This window comes from Microcebus murinus, chromosome 5, assembly GCF_040939455.1.
Source record: "Microcebus murinus isolate Inina chromosome 5, M.murinus_Inina_mat1.0, whole genome shotgun sequence".
NCBI lineage: Eukaryota > Metazoa > Chordata > Mammalia > Primates > Cheirogaleidae > Microcebus > Microcebus murinus.
This window is the reverse complement of record NC_134108.1, coordinates 56,571,162-56,583,421: the sequence shown is the minus strand read 5'-3', so window position 1 is coordinate 56,583,421 and position 12,260 is coordinate 56,571,162. Positions and strand designations below refer to the sequence as shown.

The 12,260-nt window shown below is 32.4% G+C and overlaps 1 protein-coding gene across 3 annotated transcripts in view; it reads right to left on the bottom strand.

Annotated features, from left to right (window-relative positions):
* The window catches only part of ASCC3 (activating signal cointegrator 1 complex subunit 3), a 318,336-nt gene that overhangs the window by 80,047 nt on the left and 226,029 nt on the right, over nt 1-12,260 (bottom strand). For all 3 annotated transcript variants that reach the window (XM_012738813.3, XM_076003097.1, XM_076003098.1), the window contains 4 exons: nt 10,811-10,948; nt 10,605-10,725; nt 9,185-9,317; nt 5,652-5,777 (listed from right to left, as the gene is read on the bottom strand). In XM_012738813.3, the coding sequence (XP_012594267.1) occupies nt 5,652-5,777; nt 9,185-9,317; nt 10,605-10,725; nt 10,811-10,948 (518 nt within the window). The remainder of the gene's footprint in view (nt 1-5,651; nt 5,778-9,184; nt 9,318-10,604; nt 10,726-10,810; nt 10,949-12,260) is intronic.

The following is a 12,260-nucleotide window of genomic DNA, read 5'->3' as shown; positions in this document are numbered from 1 at the left end:
TGTTTTACAACAGAGAAGTTTAAATCATTATTATTATAGTTGACCTCACTTATTACATAAATAGATCTGTATATCTTCTGCTGAAAACCCTGCAATGGTTCCCACTTCATACAGAATGAAAGTTAGAGTCCTTATTATAGTCTGTAAAATCCCCGTGACCTGTACCACTGCCAGCCCTCCACATCTGTAACCTCATCTACTGCTACTCTCCCCTTTTACTTACTCCACTTTGGTCACACCTTGTCCTTATTGTTCTTTGAATATACTAGGCATGACTGCCTTAAGAACCTCTGCTGATCCCTGAAACATTATTCCCTAGCTATTCATGGATCAATCTTTTTACTTCTTTCAAATCTTTGCTAAAATGTCAATACTTTTAATGAGGCCCACCCTGACTTTTAAAAAAATACAGCATTGTAATCTTCCACCTCAATCCCCCACCACTACTTCCTGCCTCTCTCAATCTTTCTTATCCTGTTTTTCTTTTTCTCAAAGCACTCATCACCTTCTAATACACTTTTAAATTTTTCTCCTTATTTTCTTAGAGACAGGGTCTTGTTCTGTCAGCCAGGCTGCGCTAAAGTGATCCTCCCACCTTAGCCTCCTCAGTAGCTAGGACTACAGGTGTGTGTCACCACACCCAGTTAATTTTAAAAAAATTTTTTGTGGAGATGGGGTCTTATACTTGTTGCCCAGGCTGGTCTCAAACTCCTGGCCTCAAATGATCTTCCTGCCTTGGCCTTCCAAAGCACTGAATGAGCTACTGCACCTGGCCCTAATTTACTTTTAAATTTACTGTCTCTCCTGAAAGAATGTGAATGCCACAACAGTGAAAATCTTTGTTTAGTTTACTAATCCACCTTCGAAATGGCTAGAATAGTGTCTGGAACACAGTAGGCACTCAATAAATGTTTAAGGAATTAAGAAATATAAATTTAACTTTTAAATGCTATACCTTATCATTTTAAGGAAATTTTATGATTTTTTGAGGCCAGGGGTCATTATTTATGTTGCTACTACCTTCCAATAGAAACTAACAAAATATATTGCTAATTACACGTTTTCTTGAAAAACAAATTATTGCTGCATCTATTCTGGATAGATTAACTCACATGGTAACAGCTTGGGCATAGGCTTCTGTTTCAAAAGATAATGACAGCTTTAGTTTTAACCTATCAAGGTTATCTCAAAATATGTATAAGTGGCTACTAAAGGAAGTAGCACACAACATATGAATGGTCAGGAGTGGATAAATTATTACTCTTGAAAATCAACTGAGGCTGTATTTATTAATATCAACTAGACTTTTAAGACTGTTAAGAGCTTGGCTGGCTATAAGGGCTGGGGAGGGTACTGCTGGCAGAAGAGTGTCAGCAAAAGCACGAAAGTGAGAGGAATCTCTTACCTAGAGGTGGTGTGGGTTAATGTCTCCTGTCTATCCTAGCACCTTTGGTGGTAGTGGTGGTGGTGGGAGATACCCAATACTCCTTTGGCGCAGCAAGAGGACAGGGAAAGCAGCTGCCACATCTAATCAGTGTCCTCAGTCAACTCATTAAGACACTGTACCTCTGACTTCCAGTCACCAAATTTCTTCCTAGGCAAAGATGGCCATCATATGAGTAGGTGAGGCAATGTGAACTAAGGAATAGATGTTTATTTACATGGACTATACTGACTACAACCATGTGTGAGCAGGAGACAAATCTAGATGCCAATATCTAAGAAGTTCCCTGGATCAGAGGCTCAGTGTATAATTTATAATTTATACCTCAAGTATATATCTCTTTAAGATTCATCCTTTGTCCACTGTTATGAGCCTCCCCAACCTTCTTGCTCTTCCTCTAATTACTACTGTTTATTATAGTTGCATGTAATTTTCTTACCACAATATTATTAAATAGAAGGCAGTTTGTAACCAGAGCAACAGGGAGTAATGCCTACTCTAAGGGACCCCTATTCTGATTGGTGTCTCCAACTGCTCCTGGCTCATCTCACTCTCATGATTGAAAAAAATATAAAGCCTGGGCAGTTTCCTCCTCATTATCTGAATTTAAAGACTTGTTGAATTCTGTGTCTACTAAGTAAACCTCATCTAGTTCCCATTTCCTATATAATGCATTACATTTCAAATCAATATTATCTGAAGTTTACAAATCAGGTTAGACTGGAGATAGACTAAAAGAAGGTTAAGCTGTTGGACAACAAGAAGGGAGAGGAAAATTTAAAAAGCCAATTTGGGGTTTGAAGTTAAGGTAAACAGTGATAATATTAACAAAGGTAAGGAAGTTAGAAGACAATTTAGATAGTTGTCTGATGAATTCAGGTTTTAGACATGTTAAGTTTGAAATGATGAGAAGTCCATGTGGCAACATTCAGAAGGCTGGTGGAGTAATAAAGCTGCACTTGATATGGAGCAGATTGGCAGAATGGAGTAACATATTTTGGGGTCTTTAAGATACAGGTGCTATTTTAAATATATTAATGGAAAGGATTTCTAGAGAAGAACCTCTTATTATTATACATTAAGAAGAGCACAATATCATTTCTGTAATATTCTTGCACAGAAAGCTATAACTTGAATTTAGTGATGAGGAAACTTCAGAGAAACCCATATTAAAGGACATTCTACAAAATAACCGGCCAGTACTCTTTAAATATGTCAAGGTTATAACAGATAATAGAAGACTGAGCAAATGTCACAGACTGGAGTGAAATAAAGAGAAAGAAGAACTAAATGCAATGCAAGATACAAAACTGGATCCTGGACAGAAAAGCGACTTTAGTGGGACAACTGATGAAATCTGAAGAAAGCCTGTGGAATTAACACTGTTGTATAAACATCAATTTTCTGATTTTTAAAATCATATATGGTCACGTAAGATGTTAACACAGGAAGCTGGGTGAAGGGCATATAGTGCCTTTCTTTATTATTTTTGCAACTTTTTCCTCAAATCTTTTCAAAATGAAAAGTTAAAAATTTAAAAAATATTTTTAAAAAGGAGATGTACAAAGAAAGGGCAATGTATCTGTGGCAAGGAACTATAATTTGCTAAAGAACTCAACTGGCCTCAGAATTATTTCTGTATTAATTAGACAAACTAACTGAAATGATTAGGTTCTTAGTCTCTAAACTAGACTCCTTGGGATGGTATAGAACAATAGAGCAGCAGGCAGAGAGTACAGGATAACCGCTCACTAATTGACATTAATTATGTTTTTCATAATTAATATAGAACTAGAATGCATTTAATTTATTTATTTAATTCTCAATATGATCCAGTGAAGGAGGTAGGCTATTACTCTGTTTTCAGATAAAGGAAGTCTAGCTAAGAGAGGTGAAGTTACTGAAAGCACCAGTTAGCAAAGGATAGTGCTGAAACAAGAATCAGTGTTTTGATCCCAAGCTCAAAGCTCTTTCCATTACTTTAAATGCCTCAATTCTTATGTTATAGGAATGATAAATATATAGTTACACTCCCCCCCCCCCCCAAAAAAAAAACATTTCTAGATTATAAACCAGAACACCTGGGTATTTAAGATCTGGCTTTATCACAAAGTACTTATAGGATCTAGGACAAGTTACTTTACATGTCCAGCCTCCATTTCTTCAATATCAAATAAGAAGGTTGGACTAGAATACAAATAAAGTTTATTCTACAATTCTAACCCCATAAACTATTTTTTGTTTCTCTCTTTTTCTTTTATTTCAGCATATTATATGGGTACAAATGTTTAGGTTACATATATTGCCTTTGTCACCCCCCAAGTCAGAGCTTCAAGTGTGTCCATCCTAGAGACAGTGCACACTGCACTATGTATATATATATATATATATATATATATATATACCCATTCCCTCCTACCCCCTCCCATCTGCCCGATGCCCGCTGAATGTCATTCCTATATGTGCACTTAGGTGTTGATCAGTTAAAACCAATTTGATGGTGAGTACATGTGGTGCTTATTTTTCCATTCTTGAGATACTTCACTTAGTAGAATGGGTTCCAGCTTTATCCAGGATAATACAAGAGGTGCTATATCACCATTGTTTCTTATAGCTGAGTAGTACTCCATGGTATACATATACAAACCGCATTTTATTAATCCATTCATGTATGGGTGGGCAGTTGGGTTGTTTCCACATCTTTGCAATTGTGAATTGTGCTGCTATAAACATTTGAGTGCAGGTGTCTTTTTTATAGAATGTCTTTTGTTCTTTTGATAATCCCAGATTGCCATACTGACTGTGGTAAATGTTCAGTTCTGGGTGGTTATCTCACTAGTTTTTCAGCCATGTTTCCAAATAATATTTCATACTACTCCAGATGCCCTAACAGTTGAGGAAACTCTGAGCAAAACATCACCATGTTCTCAAATTCCTATCTCTGTATGAGAAAATGTTGGCTGAAAATTAATTTCTTAAGGTTTTTGACAAGCAAAATTTAGTAATAACAGTTTCATCATGACTTCTCTGTTTAAAACCATACGACAATTTAATATTTTGTTTTACTTACATCAGGAATGTCCCTCAAATTTTACCCTCCCTCCATTCCCTTGGCATTCTTTGAGGTCCTCATCATCTTTCCCCTACTATTAAACAGCTTCCTAACTGGTCTGCTTGCTGTAATTGTCTTCCTGTTCTCACTCTTCCCTACCATAATGCCACAAGTATTGAAACAAAAGAAACCTAGTTTGGTGATATTAACATATGTTTAACAACTTCTAGTGGCTTACCACAGCCAGTAGAATCAGATGCAAACTCCTTAGCACTGCACACAGGCAGGCCCTTTACCCTCTGGTGTTTGGCTCACTTTCTGGTCAAGACAATCTTCTCATCTCCATTCTCCTTAAGCTTTGGCTACATCAAACTTTTTCATATTCTCTAAATACTTATGACTGTTTCAAGCCCTGAGGATTTTTAACCTTATAGTATTTTTCTGCCTGAATTATCTTCCACCTTTCCCATTCCTCTTCTCGATTGAAGATTCGGATGAAGTGCCACCTCTTCTGTGAAGCTGACATTCTCATAGGCTTACCTAACTGTTCTATTAGAACATTTATGATTTACTTTGTAATGGCTTATTTCTGTTTTCCTACACTAAAAGATCAACCCTTGAAGATAAGGGATGATATACTCATCTTTATACCTCAGTGTTTAGTATAACATCTGACAAATAGGTGGTAAATGAAGATCTAATACATTGCCTGGAGTAAAAGGCAATTGTATTTTCTCTTGCAGCATTCTTATTAACTCTTACAAAAGACCCACAAATTTTTTCCACCTACAACTTTACAAACCTCACTCTTCTCTGAATTCCAACTGCATCTAAGTCAGTTACTACCATGTAGTTCCGCACAGTACTTAAAGACTTCAGGTGCCTAGTCTCACAACTAGAGCACAAACTCCTCAGACTACCCTGAGGTAATTAAAGTAAGTTATAAATGCATATAATTATTTATTTTCTAATATACACTGAAATCATATCAGTTATATTATCTGATTCTATGGGAAAATTCATATATCTAGAATGCCCAAAGTTAAGAATTTTTTGTATGTACCTGAAAGTGGAGTTTATTACTTTCAAATATATTTTCTTTCAGTACAAAACAGGAAGGTAAATAATTGCCCTTTAAAGAAGTCCTGCCCTTACCTGGGATTCATGATAAGACGTCGGAAGAAGTAAGTCCAGGTGATATAATCCAGTGCATCTTGCTTAGATGTTATTGTACCACCAGCAATCTCAGCATTTAAATGGTCAGAGAGCACTCCTAATAAGCTATATAGTGACAAGACACAGGAAACATAAATGAACATTAAACTAAACACACTCAAGATTCAGATTTTATGTTCTAAGATATAAAACAAATGTGTTTTGTATAATTTATATATTTAATAAACAATTTTACATAATTTGTGATTAATTCATTCCAAATTATTTAGTGGAAATTTGGTTTCAATGTACTTTCACCATGAGTCTATAAATCACTTAATATCATGAACTCCAGAACCTATATTATTAACCAGTGCATATATATATTTATGCTCTTGTTTTCCTATAGAAAGTTATATTTTCCATTTAAACATGAATTTAAAAAGTGGGCTAGTCAGAAAGAAAATGTCACAAAAATATTACCATAACATAAAGCTTTTCCAGAATAAGTTCACTAGTAACTGTCATATGATATGTATTCAATAGATGGTATTTATTGCTATAAATCATTTTTGGGAAATAAATTATAGATGGAAAATAAACATAGTTGACAGGAAGGGAATAGTTACTCTCAGGAGAAGATGAACGTCAGAATTAGGGTAAGAGCAGGTAACAGAAGTATACCTTGGAGAGTAGAGAAGAGCATACTTAAGATTTATTGGAGGTAGTATGAAATAATTACTGAGGCAGATTAAAGGACAGTTGGTAAGAAAGGGATAATAGTTAGAATAGAGGAGTGAGCAAAGATATTCCCTTCATTCATTCATAACTATTAAAGTGCCCAGTCACAGAAGACATTGTCACAGAAGACATTATTGTATTAGGTGCTGTAGAGTATAAAAGATAATCAGATGTGCTGAAAGACTGGAATAGCAAATGTTTCATGTCCAAAAAAGAAAAGACTAAATAAAAGTATGATACATGGAATAACATGCAGTTACTAAAAATAAGTTTTTGCAAAGGACATGAGAAAATGGCCATAATAAGGCAAATTAAAAAAAAGTTGCTATGTTATCCTCAATTCACATGTAGCAGAGAATACTAAATGGGTATTTATAAGTGGGTACAGTCAATTTGAAGACTAATTTGACAATATCTATTTGAATACCCACTATGACCCAATAATTGCACCTTTTCATTATGATCTGCTAGAGAAACACTGACATGTAAGTACAAGGAAACAAAATATTTCACTGCAACATTATATGTAAAAGGAGAAAACTGAAAATTCTTTAAATGCACATTAATAGAGAAATGACTAAACAAACTATGGAATACTCTGTAATAGATAAAATATTAACAATGATTAAATAAAGGAAAAATTAAAAATAAATTTAAAATTTTAGTTAACTTTTTACAGAAGTGCACACAGAAAAAATTACATAAATTATACATATTTAACTCAATTGATTCTAACAATGTCAACACACTTGTGTAACCAACATCAACATCAAACATTGCCAGTGCCCCAGAAGTCCTTTTGTTGTGCTTTTCTAATCACTACTGTGCTCAAAAGAATATTTTGATGTATTTCTTTTTCTTACCTTATTGCAGTGACGTGGGCCTCTAGCATAAAGCTTATTGTAAGTGGTGACAGCAATATCCCTATATCCTTCCCTATCTCAAAATGAAAGCTTCCAATATTTTCTCATTAATTATGATGCTCACAGATTTTTTTTGTATATAAACTCTTTATCAGATTAAGAACATTCCATTATATTCCTGCTTGTTAAGATTTTTTATTTTGAATGGGTGTGGACTTTTATCAAATACTTTTCATCTTATGAGATGATTCTATAATTTTTCTGTTTTTTGTTAATGTGATTATATTCATTTATATTCAGATAATGTATCATCTTTGCATTTATGGAATGAACTACACTTGGTTATAATATGTTTTTACACACTGCTGAATTTGATTTACTGATATTTAGGATTTCTATATCTTATTCATGAAACAGGTTTGTTACATTCCTTTCTAGTAAATTTCTTATCAGGTTTTAGTATCCAAGTTATTCTGGTCTTATAAAACAAGTTGGCAAGTATTCCTATCTTTTTTATTATTAGGAGGAGCTCAAGTAAGATTGATGTTATTCCGCCTTCAATATTATGAAGAATCCACTAGTGAATTATCTGGGTCAGATTTCTTTCAGGAAAGATTTTAAACTTCAGATTTTACTGCTTTGATAAGAGACTATTTAGATTTTCTATTTCTTTTTGTGTCAGTTTAAGTAATTTTTAAAAGAAATTTTACTATTTGATCTAAATTTTAAAAATTATTTATATAAAGTTGTTCATACTTTATTAACATGTTAGTCTGAATAGCTTTCCATTCCTAATATTTAAACTTAAAAATTTTATCAATTTTATTCATGGTTCCTTTGCAAAGAACCAACTTTTAGTGTTGTTGATTTTTCTCTAATGTATGTTTATTTTTAATTCATTAATTCTTGCTCTTTATATTTCTTTTCTTTGAGTTCAATTTGCTAATTATTTCCAAATTCCTGAATTGAATACTTAGATCACTGATTTTTCATTTTGTCAATACACAGATTTATGGTCATACATTTTCTTTTAGCACAGTGTTACTGTATCCCACATATTTAATATTTTCATATTTTCCAATTTTTAAAAAATCAATATTATTAGCATTTATAAATGAAGAAACTACTTACAGTATAAATCATAAACATGGTTTGTCCTAAATGCAGTAAAAATATAGTAAAGGAGATACAGTACATAGAAAAGGATTATGCAAGGCCAAAAATGTAAACTAAATATTTGTACCCCCATAATATGCTGAAATAAAAATAAATAAAATTAAAAAAAGAAGAGGATTATGATAAAAGACAGAGAGTCGTAAGTGTGATAGGTGAAAGCTATATAAATTTCAGCTGACAAAAGGAGGGAAGACTTTATGAAAGAGGTAGTAGTTACTGGATCCCAAAAGAAGTATGGAATAATTCTGAAATAAGCCAGCAGTCTAAATCATTACGTGATCATTATTTTGGATATTCATTTATTCACTATACTATATAAAAGTCTTACCAAACTACTACTATACTAAATGCTTACGATGTGGTAGACACTGTCCAATCGCTATGCATTTGATCTTTGCAGATACTCTATGAAATGGCCAGTATTATTATGATCTACATTTTACCATAGGTGCACCAAGGCAGTAAGGAGTTAAATAACTTGCTTAAGATCAAGTAAGAAAATCATAGAGCTTCAGATTTTAACCCAGGTCACCTGGCTTCAAAGCCATTGTGACTGAACACTGTGCTATACTATTCTCATTGAATTGAAAGTTATAATTGAATGTTGTCACATAGTGATAATTATATTTATTTTCACATCATATAATTTTTTTAAACTGTAAGTTTTACCAATTTTTATCTAATAAAACATAACCATAAAAACATTAAATTTCTATGAAATGAATCTATTCAAACAAATTAAAAAAAATTTACCTTGATTCTACTGGGAAAGGTTCATAAAGAAATTTTTTATAAAAGTCTTTCTTTATGTCATGAACCAAAATTACAGCTTTGCCTTGGTCATCAAACTGAGGCCTCCCAGCACGCCCCATCATCTGGAGGACATCTATAAAAGAGAAAGAGGTACTCTTCAATGATGCACACAGCAGAAGGTATATTTATTGATTACGGCATACTGCTACACAATAAAACAACAAAACAACAAAGGAAATAGAATATTTTAAGAGTATGTATGACATCTCCGATGGCTAATATTGAGTTCCCTATATAATTTACTCAAAAAATTTATAAGTAAGTTACTAGGATGGAAAATTGAGTTTCACAAAGGGTCTCTCTTAACATTCATAAAATTAAGAAAGATAAAAATTCCCTTTAGTTAAATGCTTTAAAATGTTGTTTAATTAATATTATTTTAATTAATGAAGTAAAATACATGCAGAAAAATTTCTTCAGTAGTCATTTGATTATTTTTCCCCATGAATAATGGGCCCATTTAGGTCTCATCCTCCTGCCAACCATGGTATAAAATTTCTTTCTTTTATACTACAGAAATTTCTGAGGAAACTAATGATTTAGAAATAATATAGCTTTGGCATGTATTATTCATCGAGAAGAAATATGTATTGATTATATTTACCTCTTTAGGATCTACCGAAAATGGTTTTATCAAATTTTAAAATATCTTAATAAAACTGTTCATGCATAAATTGTAGCAACAAATGCTTTGATCTTGGAAGTCTCATGGAAGTATCATTTCTAGTGACATACATGTAAAATTAAACACATGTAATGCTTAGAATGCTTAATCATAATTCATTAAGTTCACTAGTAGCTACTAACCAGTACTTTTATCAAGATATAAATTTGAAACCATCAGTTATGGATTTTTCTTTTTTTGGAGACAGTGTCTTGCTCTGTTGCCTGGGCTAGAAGGCAGTGGCATCATCCTAGCTCACTGCAACCTCAAACTGCTGGGTTTAAGTGATCCTCCTGTCTCCGCCTCCCAAGAAGCTGGATTATAGGTGCGTGCCACTATGCCTGGCTAATTTTTTCTATTTTTAGTAAAGACAGGATCTTGCTCTTGCTCAGGCTAGTCTCAAACTTCTGACCTCAAGTGATCCTCTGCCTCAGCCTCCTAGAGGCGAGGATTACAGGTGTGAGCCATTGCACTGAGCCCAGTTATGTTTTTGATGCTTGTTAACAAATTGGGTAGGTAAAAGAAAATAAAACAGCTCAATATTTTGTATAATATTTACACCAGAAACAAAAAATTTATAATTGCCCATCCTATGTTTAAATGTGACATATTCTGAAAAACTTTAATTCATGTAAATTTAAATAATTAAGGCTAAAATATGAGCTTAATGTATCTCAGTAAAATTTCTAAAAGTACCTGTAATGGGAAAATCCACATAACGTCTTGTTTTTCCATCATAATATTCTGTTCCCTTAATAATTACTAAATGAGCTGGAAAGTTTACACCCCACGCTAATGTGCTTGTAGCAATAAGAACCTAAAAAATAAAAGATAGTATATATGCATAAAATATAACTTTTAAGTTACATTTAAATACGTGTTCATGGGAGGAAAAAAAGTACCTGTACTTTACAGTTCACAAATAGCTCCTCTACTGTTTTTCGGTCTCTCTCATGTAGGCCAGCGTGATGCATTCCTATTCCAAAAGCAAGTGTGAGCTTCAGATTGGAATCTCTTACTGTTCCAATAATGTTCTCCATCTGCAAATAAAAACATAATTACAAGATATAGGTATATCAGCTTTAAAATTTTCATTTTAAGACTGTATTTGATTAATTTTGTTTTTTGCTTATTATGATACTATATAGACATCAAATTATAGGCCCTACCTATAGTTATAATTAAAGTTAAATTAATTGAAAAAAAATATCTGCTTGGTGAGAATATATCCTACAAATGAACTAAAGTTCAAATATTACCCATCTTATTTTTATGTATTAAGGGAAATAATCTATACTCATTACCCTTAATGAGTATCAATTATTAAAATATATTAATGTTGCCTAAAATATTTCAGTGTCTCTGTTCATCTTATTTTTTTAAAAAAAAGACTTATCTTTTTGGTTCAGTGCCAAAAATTTAGAAAATATAGACAAAAAATTAATGAAAAAAAAATAAGCCATAATCCTACCAGACAAGAATTGTTCCAATTGTTTCTTACTGAACTCAGTGATCCTGAACAAGTTACATAACCCCTCTGAGCCTCAGTTTCTTTATCTGTAAATTTGAATAACAGCAATCTTACATATGTATTGAATCTTAAAGCTTTGTAATAGTAGATATTATTATTGGCCCTATATGTAAATTTAATAATGAGTAGATGGGCATGAGTATGTTTTAAGGATACATACACAAATTAAAAAATTGTTTTCTAGAAACTACACAGCTATAAATATAGTAGAGTCTCCATGTTTCTATACCCTCAAAATGCTGAATATTATTTTAATAAATCAAACTTGTGTATTTTTTTCACTTCTCATTTGATTGATCAATAGTAAATACATTATATTCTGGCTATTTCCTTTTGTAATTAGCTTTTTCATTTCTGAAGTGGTTGCAATAGTCTTTTTTTCTTAATGGCATGTGATAGTCCTTTATATATTAAGGGTATCAGCTCCTTGTCCTTCATATGCTATAAATACTTTTGTCTAGTTTTTTTTATTTGTACTTCATTTTATTTATATGTTTTTTAACTTTATAGACCTAAAACTTTACGTTTTGTTGCTTAGAAAATTTTTCCTCAAATACATACAAATTATATATATTCACCCATTTCTTCAACTTCATTTTCAGCTTCATTTATGTGTACTAAACTGTCATATGTCTAAATGGTTTTTAAAACTCCTATTTTATACTTTCTAAATATTCTATTATTTTCCATTCTACGTGGAAGACACACTTAATACAACACAAATTTTATGGTAACAAGCAGCAAATGTTATTTTCTTACAAAACTCCTTATAAAGAACTAAATAGAAATCCCAGTCACCTTGTGTTTAATGTTAGTTCTCT